At 37.5% G+C, this 17,655-nt stretch overlaps 1 protein-coding gene across 2 annotated transcripts; it reads left to right on the top strand.

The window, feature by feature from the left end:
* Positions 1–3,461: 3,461 nt before the first annotated feature.
* On the top strand, positions 3,462–17,064 carry LOC149610730 (uncharacterized). 2 transcript variants are annotated; one of them, XM_089858764.1, is made up of 14 exons: positions 3,462–3,601; positions 3,660–3,918; positions 3,984–4,223; positions 4,414–4,521; positions 5,150–5,348; positions 6,255–6,388; positions 8,371–8,534; positions 8,600–8,721; positions 9,559–11,031; positions 11,105–11,295; positions 12,058–12,110; positions 12,669–12,792; positions 13,112–13,944; positions 14,812–17,064. In XM_089858764.1, the coding sequence occupies exons 1-14, from the start codon at positions 3,464–3,466 to the stop codon at positions 15,262–15,264; spliced, it is 4,491 nt and encodes a 1,496-aa protein (XP_089714890.1). In that variant the 5' UTR covers positions 3,462–3,463; the 3' UTR covers positions 15,265–17,064. The 2 variants fall into 2 exon arrangements, with proteins under 2 accessions (XP_089714890.1, XP_089714891.1); XM_089858765.1 differs by having other exon boundaries at positions 4,447–4,521.
* The last annotated feature ends 591 nt before the right edge of the window (positions 17,065–17,655 follow it).

The following is a 17,655-nucleotide window of genomic DNA, read 5'->3' on the forward strand; positions in this document are numbered from 1 at the left end:
AATTGATAATTTATTTTAAGAACGTTTAATTGGTAAAGTACTTTAATTATTTAAATTCGTAATCTAGTTTATTTATCTTTAATTGGGAGTCTAGTTTATTTATCTTTAATTGGGAGTCTAGTTTAATTATCTTTTATTGGTAATCCAGAATAATTAGTAGGGAAAAGTTAAAATGTCCATTAAGCTAGTTTGAATTTGACTATATCCGCGACAATTTAGACCCGTGTGTTTTGATGGCGTCGCTGTAGCGGCCGCGTCAACGTCACTGCAACAATATTAAAGCCGTCTTATCTCACTATCGATAGGCCATTCCAACCAAAAGGCATTAAGAAGAAACAATCGGATTATTATGAGGCAACTATACGTTAAAAAAGGCCAACATTGGTCTCGCTGATATTTCCTAATAAAACAGTGTATAAATGCTAAAATATCGCAGATTGGGGTATTTTTAAAATTTAAAATTAAACATACTTAAAATTAATTTTTCTCAAAAACCTTAAAAATGGTCCTAGAAAAAGGTTTAAATTTTGATATAAAACCGTTCCCAAACGTAACAAACGAATATTTCATGTCAAAAAGGTGGCCACAAAATGGCTAAATTTGAAAAAAACTCCATGTTATTTCTATGGGAAAATTTAACTTTTTCACCAAAAGGGCTGATTAATTTTATGCAAATGAAAACCACCCTTAGCAACTTTATTTTTTATAAAATAAACTAATGAGTGGATCTTTTTGAAATTTTAACCACATATTGAGGGCCCGAATTGTAGTTCTGTGGAATTTTTTCAAAGCAGTTAATACGATACAAAAAAAGTTATAACCAATCAAAAAACCATCCTTATACATTGAAGTCGGTATGAGGTCTTATCTAAGAGAGCTATCGCTCTCATAGAATAAATAGGATAGATTTTTATATACAGTATAGAGTCAAAACCTTCTCCTAAAGCGTTGCTGTTATTCAGGGCGACGTTTTACGTGATGTATAGGCTCTAGTAGAGAAATTAAAAAAGTAAATGCAATACCTTTAAATGAAGAGACCAAATGAATCAAAGCCATGGATCAGACGACTTACTAAGCATGTTTTCGTAACCACTGTTTAACGAGCTTATGAAATTTTATAGTAGCGATATTTGACTGAATATTGATGTGATGCCTTATTAATTAGAGTTACTACCTCTCTTCATTCCTCTACTAGCTCTTGTAAATCCCTGAGACATTATCGCTGCGTACCATTTACGCGTTGGGAGAAGTATATAGACTGTTTACGCGGCAAAGATTTGCCTATATACATGTTTTATGTTGTAAAAAATGAGTAGTAAAATAAATAAATAATATTTTCTGACATCGTAGTGTCGTCGCGTCTTGCTATGGTCAGGGCGTCCCTCGCGGCGCATACTGTGGAAAAAGGCAAACCCGAGGTACAAAGTTTTTCCTCAAGAAGGCATGCAATACCGTTATGCAGTTGTCACTTAATCAAACGAGCTCTGTTCCTATATTCAAATAACAAAACTAACTCATTAGGCTCACTACGTAAATTTTGGAAATTTGAAACGATCTAATTCTACTATCCCTTTTTGATATCAAACTACAATGATGGAATTTATAAGTTTCGATTCAAACTTCCTTTGATCGTCATTTATTAATTCATAAAATGTTTTTGTAAAATTTGGTAACATCTTTGCAAAAATCGATTTCCAATTTTCGATATGATATTATATTTCAAAACATGTAGTCAAAAGGATTTATCAAATTTTTACAATTTTTGTTTGACCACTTTTTGCCCACAACGAGAGGAACGCTCGCCCACTCGAGAAAAATTGTTATAGGTGCGTCATTTTTTTACTGCCGAAATTATATGTATAAGCCATACGATTGTTTAGTTTCCTACTTTCCCAGAATGCAACGCCGTATTTTCTAGCATATACTGTATAGCAAAAAAAAAAAATTAATTGCAGGTATTATAGGATAGTTACAAGCATATGTTCTATAAGTTTGCCACTGATTACTGAGAGCTTGTCATGAATTGACGTAGGTGAAACGTCGTAGATTCTCGTAAAACGAAGCCTATTGAGGAGCTGTCAAAAGCTTAATACAGACTAAATAGGAACATGGACTGCAAAACCGAGTATAGTCGATTTTCGCGTCGTTCTCGAACTAGCTCTCAGTAAGTCTCTACCTTTACGAAGTATAGGTAGTGTCATACTTATGGAACTTATGTAATAAGTCTCCCAAAATGCAATGGTGTATTTTTAATTACGACTGTTTTAACTTATGAAACACGAATATATATTTTATTTCAGAATGTAAAAGGCGGAGTAAAATTGCCAGCCTTGATGCGCTTTTAACTTGCAGTCGTGTAAGTCCACCTTTAAAATAAAATAGTGTTTTATAACGTGTACATCGAGCGTTCAGGCGACTACCTTTACTACAAATAGCATTTTCGGACCACGCCTTTGTGCAGAATTGAGCCAAAAGCGAGATATTGCTTGAACAAAACCACAACAACCAGCCTTATTTTCTATTCAGCTTTCCAGTGTCAATAAGCAACCTAAGTGGGTTAGAATAAACGCTGGCAATACTGCTCGAATTTCGTTTGGTCGATATACCTACGCGTGGCTAGTTAAATTTGACCTCATTTCTCTGGGAAAATTTCACTTGCACTTTAGTAGCTAGTGTGCAGGATAATTAAATCGTACTTGTATTCAGAAATCTATGGTTATAAGAGTGAAAGGGAGAGGGTTGATATGTACGCAGCGTCATTTTATACTTCTACGGTGGCATTAAATTCAAGATTATTTGGAGCATTTAAAACCCGCTCGCCCATTTGACCTAAGAGCTATTTCAAAATAAGAGCAAAATGTACAGTGTTATTATAATTAAAGCTATTAGAAACAATCATAAAGGTTTACTTAGGACGTCCTTACAAGTTGTGGAAAAAAGCATGGGAAAACTATTGGAAACCGATTGAGGTTTGGGAAAAATTCCACTAATAGAAATTGAACTTGGTTCCAATAAGTACCGAAACTTAAGAGGCTTCCAATACGCTGTAACTACAACGCAATTTAATAGGCAATAAATTACTCGGTTGCAATTTGTGCATAACATATTGAGGAAAATTAAATTTTATTCTGTGGAGATGGTAGGATCAGTTCCAGTATTCAAGGTGTACATGTACAAAGGCGCATTTTAGAGCATCTTTTGCTTTAAGTAACGATGTTTTCCAATTTTAGCAATGGAAGAACCATAAATGAAATTGAAAACTTATCGTACGAACATGCCAACGGAAGAACTTTCCTCGCGTCCTTCTTCTCCCGGGGTGAATCAGTTAATGGTGGCATGCCAACAGGCAAACGAAAATGAAGTCAGGAGGATTCTATCAAAAAAAGTAAAACGGGTCGATCAATATCGAATAATGGAGCTTGAACTTACCCGTTCACTTTCAGCCGGAATTAATCAACCATAAATGAAATTGAAAACTTATCGTACGAACATGCCAACGGAAGAACTTTCCTCGCGTCCTTCTTCTCCCGGGGTGAATCAGTTAATGGTGGCATGCCAACAGGCAAACGAAAATGAAGTCAGGAGGATTCTATCAAAAAAAGTAAAACGGGTCGATCAATATCGAATAATGGAGCTTGAACTTACCCGTTCACTTTCAGCCGGAATTAATCAACCAGAATGACCGTACTGGTAAATGCGCTCTCCACTATTGTTCCGAAAATATCAGTACGGCTTGCGCCAGCGTCCTTCTAGAAGCGGACGCTCAACTCTTGCAATGTCAAGATGAAGAGGGTTATTCCACCTTGCACTTGTCCGTTATTAGTGGCAACAAAAAAATGGTCAAATTTCTTTTGCTTCACGGAGCCGATCCCAACTGCAAGGACAGCGAGCATCATTCCTGCATTCATTGGGCAACAGGTGAGCCTCGATTGTGAACAAACTCGAGAGATCATAACGATTAATTGACGGTTACGGAACTGTAGTTTGTGGCGAAATCGACTGTTTGGAGATGCTACTGAACGGTGGAGCTGATCCTTCGACACCAGATATTCACGGAGCTTACCCGATACACTACGCGGCCCAGATGTGCGGACCAAATAGCGAAATGGGTAATGACGTTCGAGTTGGTCTCTTTGTTCTGCGGAAACTTTTAGAAAGCGGTGTGGACGTCAACTGTCGCGATCAGGATGGCAGGCAACCCTTACTTTGGGCGGCCAGTACAGGTAAGAACGTTCTTTAATCGTGGTCTTTTTACAGCGCACAATAAAACCTGATGACGTCAAGGCCTTAACTTAATATAAAAAAGCGTTTCTATCGAGTCTTAAAAAAATTAGGCTGACGCGCACTTTATGTTCATGAGGCTTATTGATGAGCTTATTCATTTGTGTATTATTTGACTCTGTCTACTTGAAGAGACGAGAGCTAGTAAAACGTACTGTACTTCAGGGAGCGGGGACGCTATCTTGGCTCTGGTCAATGCGGGAGCCAGCGTCTGCTCTGTCGATAAGGACGGTTTAACAGGTAAACTTAGATTATTTTCTGTACCATTAACACGATGGGTTAGAGTCTCAATCTCGTGGATTTAACGTGTGACCCAATGATGCTTTAGGTTTACTTGACAATAAGGTGCTTAAGCCAGAACTAAAAATCGTATATGTAGTCACTTCAAAACTTTGATAAATAAAACAAAATGTCCTAAGTCCCAAGATTTAGAACATTTAGAATGTTAGAAGTTCACGTTCCTTCACGGCGTACGACAGAAACAGACCAAACCTCATAGGGGAAAATCCAAGAGATCATTCATAAACTACGCCATGCAATATTGTTTAATTCCTAGGCCCATAGTTACATTGTGGTCACAAATTCACCATATCCTCTACTATAGTTTATGTCACATGGTCTGTGAAAACTCCCTTTAATACGTCTAAATATCTCAGTCACTTCTGAAACCCAAATTTATTTACAATGTAAAAGGTAAAAGCAATATGTGACGTCAGAGAAACATACCTCTCCCTCTCTTCGCTATACTATATCGTATGGCGACCATCTCTCCGTGTTAAATTGTGTGACATAATTTATGAAATGTCCTCAATATTGACTCTAACCCTTTAAGAAAATAAGGTCAAGGCTAATATCAGTGATGTTTCAGCATTGCACTGCGCTGCTAGTCGTGGACATGTGGAATGCCTAGATACTCTAATCACTCTTTGCGGAGCCGAAGTGGACTTTATGGACAATAATGGCTGTACAGCCCTTTTTTATTCGGTTACTTTGGGTCACGCGGACTGTACCACCCTTCTACTTAAGTACGGCGCTAACCCGAATCGACAGGATAGGAAAGGAAGAACGTAAGAATGCCTTGCATATCTTTCTATGTGATAAGAACCAGTGAATAGAAACAATATCTTTGCAGACATTTTGCGTACAAATAGCTCCGAAACATTTAGGATTATACAAACGAATACTCGGCCATAACTTGCCGCTTTTGCGCGCATTTCCCTAGTCTAGAGATACATTGTACCCTGCATAATCCCTTACCTACGCGACTTCTCTTAAAGTTTAGACTAAATGTTCTAATGCATTTGTTTGAAACTTCTCGCATCTCGGCATTATGGACGCAGCTCCATATCGATTTCCTTAAACTAACTTATGCACGCGACATCTTTATATATTATATAGTTCAAGGCTGTGTGAAGTTTCAATTATACATACCTGAACGCACAGCCATTTCCATGGCAGCATTTTCAGACAAGTTTCAATTGAAATTCGCCCAATTCTTGTTACCTATGGAATTCAGAAAGTGTTTAAACATTGAAATACGATAAACTGTGGTTTATTAAAATAATTTCGTCCCGGTTTAGTAGTTTATAAGAATCCTTTGAATACATATAGTAAGGGGACAGTGTATCTCAGTACTTGACCAACTTGACTTACACTGCCCCTTTAGTGGAGACAATTGGTTGGTATTAGTTATATGTCCAATCCTAAAGTTTAACTTCGATGAAAATTCAAGACTAAATTGATATTTTGGTCATAATTTGTGTAGAAGATGGTAAAAATTAAATTTTTATAAGATTCAACAAAAAATCGTAAATAACAATTGCTTAGTTAATTTTTCATCGTTAGTTTTATAAATTAACTGAGCACCTTGGTACGCTGAACGTCTGTACAAATCTTTTGAGACTAGCACCTTAAAGCAGTGTTCATTTCCCTATGCTCTTAAGACATTAATTAATAATTTAAAAATGTGTTAGGCCTGCTCATTGCGGCGCTGCCAAGGGACAATTAGAAACGATAAAGATTCTTTCACAATACGGCGCCAATATTTGGATGAGAAATATTCGAGGAGATCTACCGCTACACGAGGCCGTTCAGTCAGGAAGAAGAGGTAGGAAAAAAACCCGAAAGGAAATTACGTTGTAGAGGGTTGGTTTAAACAAAAAACAGGTCACTTCTACATAAAATCAATAACTTCCCCGTAAACACGCTTATTTTACCCCTTTGCGTGTTTGCCTGAGTCAAAGGAAATCGTTTTAATGATTGCCATTTCGCTTAAACCTTAAAGGGATGGCAACAGAGTAGTCAGTGGGCCAAGCCACCAAATGATTTTTCTTGTAAACATTTTCACCCCACCATAATTCATGCGGTTAAATTATTTTGTTTACAAATAAATGTAATGTTCCTAAACGGTGGCACATTTTCCAGCAAAAGGCAATTATAAACATTGAGCTATACAGGGTGTTTCTGATGAGTCTGCCATAATTGTGTTCTTTGGGTCAAACACTGTTTTAAGTGTGAAAAAACATGTTTTCTATAACGTTTAGTTTCAGAGATATGGGCTACCAAACATTGGACCCTAAAACAAAGAAATATTAACACATGTGGAGTATTTAGCTTTACTTTCCAGCGTACACACATAGAAGCCCATTAAATATTACACTTCTCTACTAGATAAAGGTTCAATAAGGTTCTTAGATTGAAGACTATTATGTTACTACACATGAATGACCATTTATTATTTTAGGCTAAAATGTTTGAGAGCCCATGCCTCTAACAACCCTTGTTCTTTGACACTTTCCACCCAGTTTGACACTAAGAACGCACCCTTTAATTTTTGGACAGTAATCAGACACACCCTGTATAAAAATGTGAATGCCTCTTGAGACTCGGATATCTAGGATACGTTGACTTTAGGTTATAACGCAAGCACCTTTCTTTTGCAAAATGACGCTTGTCACCTGTTAAGTTAAATTATTCAAGCACAAGCGTCTTGTGACGTGAAAACGATTATTAGTCGTGTCATTAATTAGTTTCAAGTAATACGATACTATCATTCAAGTGTTAGTTTTTAGATTCAAAGTAATATTTTTTAAATTTACTGGTTTTCATAAAATCCAAATCAAACTTGACTAGCATTTTCAAATGCAATAAAAAATTGCAGAAAAAACTAAAACATACCAGTTATTACAATCAGGGATTGATATAATTTGAGAAGCAGGAATGGGGAACGATTAGTATTTACTTCAGTCCAACTCATAGCCCAATATAGAGCCCTCCCTCCAACAAATAACGAAAATTTTAAATTATCTTATTGGCTCACTTAAACTACGTTTTTGGTGACGTTGTTGACGGGGACGGCGAAAAATACGCAATTCCTTTTAGCTCTGTCGCTATGACCAAAGAGGAGAGAGAAACGGAGAGAGAATCAATATAGGCAGCCGTGATCCATGCGTGGTGAAAACGGGGGTAAATCTACGGCCTGAGCGCAGCTTTCCCCCTCCCCTCATGCGCAAAGGATGTGCTTCCTAAAACTAAACGTACCGAAAATTGTTTTTACTACCCGCTATTTTCCCATTTTTCGGCAGATTTTATAAAGCGCGTTTCTATCTCCCTCTCTCTCTCCTCTTTGCTATGACCCGCCTCTTCTTTCCAGCAGGGGGTCCGGGACTTTGACGCGCGCCCAGATTACTCTGTTCTCCATTCCTGCTTCTAAAATTACGTTACAATAGATTTTTCAACCGTTATGCATGGTAATAAAAGAATGTTGTTTGTTCATTAACATATTGCGTTCATGTAAAATACGTCATCACTAGTGTCAATTGATAAAAATAGAAACTAGACTTGATTTCACGTGATCCCTTACATGTAAAAATTATTTATTCGCTTTAACTCGTGAAATGCAAATTTAATTGGAATATTCCAAAAATATTTACAGTGAACCATAAGATCTTCAGAAATGCTACTGTTAGTTTGTGCACTCTCCAAATTTGTGTTCCCTAGGCTTTTTGCTCGTAGAACCTTATATCCTACAATATCAATATTTGCCTGTACAGAAAGAAGTAATTTTAATGAGAAAATTTATATTTAAAGACTTAGTCAGGTGGTTGCTGGAACAACTGCCTGTGGCGGTTAATGCTGGAAATAGTAACGGACGAACGGCTTTGCACATTGCGGCGGTCAACAACAATATCGAAATGTGCAAAATTTTGATGGATTTATCCGCTAATGTCAACCCTTTGATGCGAAATAGCAAGGTAATTTGTCAACAACTGTTATTGGCGAATATAAATTCCCTTATAAAATCTTTATCAATTTGCAGAGCCAATTGATGTCACCCTTGGATGCGGCGCTTCAGAGAGGGAATCAAGGTTGCGCCAAGTACCTTCAGCTTCATGGCGCTCTTCCTGCCACTAAATTACTAGAGAAACACGGAGTCAACAGGTAAAAGCTTTAACCGCTATTTGTCGTGGCGTTAAACGTAATGCGAAGTCAATCAATTGAATCGATAAACTGAGCTTCTATTAACCGAAATCAATCGTAGAAGAGTTGATCATTATATAGGAAAATAAATGGTTTCCGCGTTCAATGAGCCACCAATCAAAACATATCTTATAACAATAAATGAGACGCGGCGCCGTCTATATGAAAATAACTGGTTGGCACGTCCAAACAGTTATGTCTATTGCGAACAAATTAAACTTGGACAAGTGTATTGAATACTTGTCGGTTTTTCTCCAAGAAAAATCTGTAAACAAATCAATTGGCCTTCTCGGGTTTAGTGCCCATTAATGGGCATAATTTGTTTTTCCCTATTGTGTTGGGTCCCCAATAGAATCCACGTATTCTTATTATAACTTTCCTAAAACACAATCGCTTGTAAACCGGATAATGTAAATCGATAATGTTCAACCAGTTTCCAATTGAATTTGTTTCTTACCTATTGACCAGAAGGGTGTGGCTTTAAATGACGGCACACCCTAAGTTTAGTAGAGAGGTTTTCACCCCTTTGACTAATTCCTATTACCAAATATTTATTTAGGCAATCGATTTCCCTTCCATTGGTTAAATGCGCTCAATACCAATAGACTTTCAATTAACCAAGCGGTAGGACTATTCAAAATAAAACTCCCATTGGTTTTTGTAGGGTGTTCTCTGCTTATAGTGCAATATCGATTTAGCGTTTTTCATTTTAGCGTAAGAACTAGCACAAATGACATATCCGCAAAAAATAAATAAATGAATAAATAATTACTTTCCTGTGACGTTTTCATGAAATAGAGCTTTCTTGGCCAGCATCGAGACAAGAAACAGAGTTCCTGTTCCAGAAATGAAAATTAGGTCTCCCTCTGATCATGAACTTACACAGTATGTTCCACGAAATACCAGAACGGAAAGTTCAGCCCAAACAGATATCCACAGATACTCCGGGACCGATCGGGAAAGTCAGGCCAATCAGTCGGATTTTATCCACCAAAAACACGTCTCTGTCGAAGTGCATCGTAGTTTAGATAGTGGCGAGATAACGGAAGCTCGAATCGAAAGAACAACTTACCGCAATCAATCGCCTTTGGAAGACAACGATGATCACCAAAAGACGGAAATGACGACTGAAGGTGAACCAGAGTCTTTACGCGATCGAGAAACCAGCGCGGAACTAGGCTTCGCCTTGGACGATAAAGAATCCGAGCTCTTTTCCTTGCAAAATATTGGAGAAGAAGCCAGAATTATGGCCATCAAAGATGAAACGCGTCGACTACAGAAAAGAAATGGGTCTAATAAGTTCGGAAGAAATGGGGCTAAACACAAAGTAGAATTCGAAAGCATTAAAGGTGATGGGAACGAAAGCGATGGAGATATGCCAAATGATTCGATGACCGAAGTGGAAGGATCCTACGCTGCTCCGTTGCGGGCTAGAAGAGCCAAGAGTGAAAATGCTCTCCGAAAAAGAATAAATCGAGACTCGAGACAAATGGGTCGTGAAAATAAACAACGATCGTCTAGCGAGCCCAGGTCTAAAGTCAATTACGTACGAGTTGTTAACGGAAAACTAGAACCCTATTACTTGAAAGACGACCGCGTTCTGACCATCGAGATAAACGAGAATCAAATGCCCCCTATCATTCCAAATGTCGCGAGACAAAGAAGCCACAACCAGAATCAATTAATGAAACTGAAATCCAATCAGTTTGGGACGGGTACCACTTCTGGAGCGGAGAATTCCGTCATCTCTCCCAACTCTAGCGTCAAGAGCACGGAATCCAATGCCACGACCGTCAAAGATTCCGGTTTTAGCGACTACATCGAAATGATACAGTCAAACAGGTGTGAAATTTCTTCCGAAGGATCAACAGAAACACTAGCGCCTCAGAATACCGATCGTTTCTGGACGAGCGATAGCGCTGCAGATATCGTGGACTTCTCTAGGAGGAGGCGGGTCAAAAGAAGACCATTTAAAGTTGATGATCTCCGAGAAACGAGGAACTATGGAGACGAAAAAGGTTCGGACATTGTTACGGAGTATAAAAACGCGGGACCAAGAGTTGCCGAGAGATTGCAGAAGGATAAGATTGGTAGCGTCAATTTGAATCAAGTGAAATCGAAAATAGATACGGGCTTCTATGGCAGGCGAGCCACGACCATTCCTTCCAGGGAACGTGCCAGAGTAGTCAAAGTGATACGGCCAGCTTCCGAAAGCCAGAAATACGCAAACCCAGAGACGATCGCGCAAGAAGTGCAACAATCTCTCAGAAAGTAAGCTCTAAAAGATATGATGGAACAAGATAGTTTACAATTCACAAAAATTTTACATGTTTTTCATTGAAAGGTTTGAGCTGGAAAGGAAACTCTTTCAGGAGTTACAAGACTTGAAACGACAACAAATAAGAAGCGGGAGAGCTAACGAGGCCTTCATGGTGAAGCGCTTAGTCGACAAATTCCGGAAGGAAATCTTTTGTCCAGGAATAAAAGATTTTGAGCCGCCATATAGCTACAGGAACTTTGAACGATATCTCTACGGTAATTTCTTTTTGAAGAGAAAATAAAGCCTGATAACAACCAATTCTGGTTAGATAATGAATTAACGTTAAATTAAGCATCGTATTTTGCACTTTTGGATGTGATATAGTGGTTACAATTATTCCAATGAGAAATCTTAATTTTAAACAAATCGTTCGTGATAAAACTGTTAGAACTTAAAAATTATTTGAAGAAAAATACGTGGGTAGAGCTTTTTCGTTGTTGTTCGAAAAATCATAGAAAATAATGTATATTTACAATCGGAACCATTTATCCATATACAATATTAAAGGAGATACGAGTAATTACGTTTTCTTGCTGCATCCTACGAGCTGGACTTCTCTGTGAAGATTACGAAAGAGGGCTATGAAATTCGATTGGACGACTAGTAGTAGCACCTTGATGGTCTAGTGACTCTAGTCCATTTGACTTCTCTAGCTTTCTTTCGTCATCTTCGCATAGAGACCTCACTCGTAGGGTCCAGCATGGAAATTCAATTACTCGTATCTATTTTAATATTGTAAATGGATACATGCTTCAATTTGACATATACATTATTTTATATGAATTTTTGGAATGTAAAGAAGAAATTACTCCCTGGGATTTTCTTTTCTTTTAACGATTTTGAAGTAGATTCTACTAATAAATTAGACCCATAAGGAGCCGACAAAAATCTTATTCTCAGGCTTCACTTTCTCCTTAAGGAACTTTAAGATGAATAGTGCGTAACCGTCATTTTGAGTATTAAATTTTAAATTATAGACGTATTGCGACAACTGTCAAGTTCCAACCACGGAAAAGTGCCCAAGTTAAAGGTACGTAATTAGTAATTTCTTTATAACTGAAGCTTATTCCTTATTAGCCCGTTTAGAAGCGTGGCGTCTTGACGAGTAGTTTTCTCGCGTCCTTTGCCATCGTCATCAATCTTAACGGGGAAACGCTCGCTCAGAGCTACGCTTCGAAACGGGACAAAATATTGGTGGTAAGCTTTAGAATGGAAGGCGCGTAACGTCGGTTATTTTATTGTGGTTTATTTAAAAAAGAAATTATTTCCAAATTTAATTAAAACTCTGCCCAAATTAAATGATATTAGAGTTTAAAAGAATAAAATTCTTTTTGGAAAGATTTGGATAAGAGACGTTGAATATGAGCGTAAACTTCCTGAAGTGACATGGCAATCAAACGTTTTACCGGTACATGTAGTTACAGGTTAGTTAAAGCTAAAAACTTCTATGACATGTTAAAAGGTACCAACGGAGATTTACATTCTTAAAACGCTTAAAAACGGGACAGAGTTTTCGCGCACTGAATGAAAAGACAAATAGATTGGCTGACGAAGTAACGTATCCACCTTTTAATCTTTCATTGTCTAGCCAGTACAAGAAGTCAGTCTGAAGAGCGCCCTGATCCAAGAGAACGACCTAACAAGTCCATCACAATGCGTCATTCGCACCTACAAATGCACCCATGCTTCTGAGGCTTACAGCGGATATCCTGGTAGGCCTTTCTGACAAAAATCGTCTAACACTGTCTCTCTGATGTCTTTGGTAGGAATAGTTTCCTAGTAGATGGCATGTATTTGCACTGTGACGCCCTTTGAACCGCATGCTTTGGCCACAAACTTAAAATTCAAGAGCTTTTTTCTCGATAAATGGGCATTAAGGGATAAGTTTCGTGACAATCAGTTTTCTTGTCAATAATCTTGAATATAAAAATTTGTGTGTAAATGCCGCTAGCTTGTGGCATCATTCACCACGCATTTCTTTATCTATCTCGGAATAAATATAATTAAATTTTTTCACTTTGAAATTCGCAGCAGCTTCAGCCGAATCAGTCTTCCATAATAAAAATTATACCAAATTACCAGCAATAAACAATGCCAACAAACAGTTGGAAAACGTAGGATCTAACAGTCAAGAAGACGGGGCTTTACCATCAAAACCCACCGAAGGAACTGGTAGCGCCGCTTTGAGCAAAGCTACGCCGAACCATCGCTATTCAATGTCAAAACTTCACGAGAAGCGAACGATATCGTCACTCCAAAAAACGACGAAGAACGAAACCAAACGAGAAAAATTACCCCTAAAAAGACCACCGCAACCGCTTAAGATGACTTCCAAAGGCGTCAATGCCCAAAAAAGTAAATCGATGAAAAGTAACATGACCAACCCACCTAATGGATGGATATCGAGCACGAAGGTATCCCCAAAGTTTGGCAAGCCAAATCAGAAACTGACGAATAATACCAACGCGAACGCGACTCCTAATGATGATGATAAGAAAGAGAAGAAAGTTAAGATAACCAGAGATCGACGTGATTCTTTGGATGAATATTCGAAAGAGATGATTCTAAAGGACACGACGGTTGTTTTGGACGAAATACTTTCCAAAGTAGTGAATGACGTGGGAGCTGGAAATCCTTCAGATCAAGTAGTTAACAACAAGGACAACCCGTACTACAACAGCGATTCAGGATCCCTTCCGATTGAAGGGAACAACGCTGTAGAGAGCAAGCATCCGGTTTTGTCATCGCTTACAACTATGTTCACTTCTCCCATTCGATTTATTAAAGGTTTCGAGAATAAGACACAAAACAACAAAGACAACAAATTAATTGAAAAATCGGACACAAGATTGGACTTAAAAACGGTGAGATAAACATTACTTTCTCTAAATTTTACACAAAAAACTCTTTGAAAATTGAAGAAATTTACGCTACTTGATTTAGGCAGATACAGAAGGAACTTGTTCGATATACAGAATGTTTCTGAAATATTATAGGGTGTGTTCTTTGAGTCGAAACTGATTGGAAAGTTTCAAAGAACAGGGAGTCTACAACATTTATAGTTACGGAGATATGGGCTCCCAATAATTTTTCCTCTAAAACAAGGATATAGCCACACATTTTTAATAAGACCTATCACCCTTCTATAGCTTCAATCTAAGAATGAAATTCAACCTTCATCCAGCAGGAGTGTGCGTACGCTGAAAAGTAAAACTAATTACTCCACCTGTTTGAATATTTCATTGTTTAAGGAGTCCGTATCTCGATCCGTAACTAAATGTCGTAAACCCCATATTGTTTGATACTATCAAGAAGTTATATCAGTATCTCAGAGAGAAGGTATAAGATGCCTTTGTATTCGCGCGCCATAGTCCCAGTCCCCCTTTCAAAATACAAGGGGGGACGTAAAAGGAGGCGCCGGGCTATTTCGCCTCTCCTCAGTCGGAAAATATGACTGTAATTTTCGTCACTCGCGTCGTCGCGCTGACGTGAGTTTTCAAGAACCAATGAGATGCTGGTTGTAATTTAGAGACGGGGATTGACTCCGGACCTACGTTTGGACTGGAGATAAAGCTGGAAATCTGGCGAGTTTATACCTTCTCTCTGAGATACTAGATATAACTTCTTGATACTATCCACTCGGTTTGACCCAACGAACACACCCTTTGAATTTATGGCAAACTTATCAGAAACACCCTATATTCTAAACTCAAAGACGCATCTCTTTTCAGCAAAACTCTTCCAAGAACGACGCAACGGTCTCCAATTCGAGTTCAAATCGAGAAGGTAGCGCCGTTCCATCAGTGGTGTTGGAAGCCGTTTGTGAAAATTTGAACAGTGATGCGAAACCAGATGATTTGGTGACAGTACAAGTTTCGACGGAAGGTGACGAATATAGCAAATTGAGTCAAACTCTAACGGTGCAAGAGCTAATCAAAGCTACCCAGAGTAAAATTTTACGCGAGAAAGAGTGGGAATACCCGGAAAAAGGTTGTCCCAAAGTAAAATCCGCCACGGAACCATTCACTTTTGAAATCAAACACGGCAAGGAAAAGAACATCTACAAATTGCCATCTGATAAATTTCAAGAGAGCAAGAAATATCAGATTACGTTTGTCATTGGAAGACAAAATGGAAACTCCAGCGGCGGCACTCTTAAAACTGAAAACACTAAAGTCATATGAACGATACTCTATCTCAGATACAAGCCTTGCTAGATTGATAGCATCCACTGGTTATTTTCGTACAGAAGTTGGCTATTCATTTAAACATTTTGAGGAAAACTGTATATTATTTTAATAGGAATAGGTCTATTATCTCTTTTTCGATGAAGACCTGGTACAATACGACCAAATTCAAAGACAGGTCTACGCATAGTTTGGAATGTTTTTTTTTAATTATTTAGATTAATAATTTCATATAAATTACAAATTGTTTTTAAAAAGCACCGGAAAAATATAGTAAATCGAAAAGCATAAGTGAACTTTTTACAGACAAAATTGTTTCATATATTACTGTTGAATGGAAAATTTTGTAGTCACAAGTGTCGATGCAAACGTATTTCAAATCCTTTCCGCTATGCAAGCTAGATATTATAATATTAAAGATGGAAATAATAAATTGCGGCCATCCTCAAAGTTAAGAGAGATTATAAACGATTTAAACCATGGCCCCACGTCTGATTTTCAATTGATTCCTTATCATTATAATAGATCCTATAAGAAGGTAAAAAGCTTTAACGTTAGCGACTGTTTGTTTACAATCTCTGATCTTGAACCAACCAATCAAATGAGAATTCATATTAATATTGTTGAAAAAGCCGAATAGTAAGTCTTGATACTATATGAAGCGGAGAGCCTATAAAAGACTTATGGTTCGCTTCACAATGGTACATTGACCAAGTGGGGGCTGAGTTTTAAGAAGGAAATCCGTTTGATGGCGCCACTTATTTTTTTCAAGATGAAATTGGTTTCTTAAAATATTTAATTTGTAGAATTTTTTTGATAAGTATATTTTAAGCTGCTTCAGTTAAAAAAATTCTGAGCCTTCATGAATGCGTTTCTCCGTATGAAATGCTTAACGTATGCTGGCGTAATTATTTTGGTAGTTATCATTGCCTCTAAATTTTATTTTCTGGAATTAAAAATTCAAATATTTCTGGTATTTAAAATTCAAATATTTCTAGTATTTAAAATTCAAACAATATTTAAAATCCAAATATTTCCAGTATTTAAAATGGAAAATTCAAATATTCTTTTGAAGCATTTAAAATTCAAAATATCAAATATTAATTTCTAGTGTTAAAAATTTAAATATTATTTTCTAGCATTTAAAATTTAAATATTATTTTCTAGCATTTAAAATTCAAATATTTTTTGGTCGTCTGTGGTTTAGGTGCAAGCTTAATCTTCAGACTGGTCAGCTTAGCTTAGCAAAGACTAGTTTTGGCTCATTCCTCGTGGACGAATTCCGATTGATTCCTGCCTTTGGCAAGGTAAAAATTGGTGTTTACTCACTGTTTAGCCAGCATGTTAGAGACACTACGGGAGCTCAAACGTTTACTAGTATTTAAAATTCAAATTTGGTTTTCGAGTATTTAAAAATTATAATTATTCCTTGATATTTCTATAAAGACGGCTCTGTAGCCTAAAATATTGGTATCAACTGATTTGATCTGTAACTTAACGGTATAGGCCGGGCCATTTTTATTTTTAGTGGTTTTGTAAATACAAAATTGGTTATAAAATTTCAGTTCTGAATAAGACCTAGTGACAAGGAATAAAAGAAAATCAGCTGGTAACGCTACAGTCGGACGCATACAAATGAAATGGTTGGTTCAAAAGCCAGCACTCCCCCAATAACAAGCAAATCTGCTATTTAGTCCTTGTCAATTCTGCAAGCGCTGAGCCTCTGAAGCAGCGGTTGGTGCTCAACAAAACACAAATTAGCCTTTCCCTTGTTATTTATTATATAAAAATATTATTATACATGTAGAGTAATAGATGGCGCCACCTCCACAGTTTGTAACTCTATAAGTAACCTAGAGATAGTAGGGAGAGTGGAGAGAAAATGTTAATAGATCATTCAGGAGTTGGGGCCTGAGGTAGAAGGTCGAATCTTTAAGAGTAACCCAAAATCTTTGTAACCGTAATTATTAACCCTTTTTACATTAAAAACTAAACTGTTTATTTGACCTCCTTATTTCACAATAACGTACAAATACAACAAATGGCGACGGAGCTTTAACGTCCCTGCGGGTTTCCCGACCGTAGTCTCTCGAAAACGTGTTCTTTCTTCTCAGGAAGGACTAAGCCTTGCCTAAGCCTTGGCTATCGACGGTGTGGCCGGTGTAGCACAAAGACAAGACAAAGGGTGATATTCTCTCGCGCTGAATATGGCACTTTTGGGTCGTTTGGACGTGTTCGACAGTACAAGCGAATCGTGGTCCCAATATTCGGAGAGACTAACAGCATATTTTGTTGTTAATAACATTACGGAAAATGATCGTCAACGCGCTATATTACAGACAGTTTTGGACTCTACTACGTATGCCCTCTTACGTAATTTGATTCGAC

The sequence above is a fragment of the Phalangium opilio genome, unplaced genomic scaffold, assembly GCF_054372755.1.
Source record: "Phalangium opilio isolate 3A_F unplaced genomic scaffold, DU_Popi_V2 ptg000329l_1, whole genome shotgun sequence".
Classification (NCBI taxonomy): domain Eukaryota; kingdom Metazoa; phylum Arthropoda; class Arachnida; order Opiliones; family Phalangiidae; genus Phalangium; species Phalangium opilio.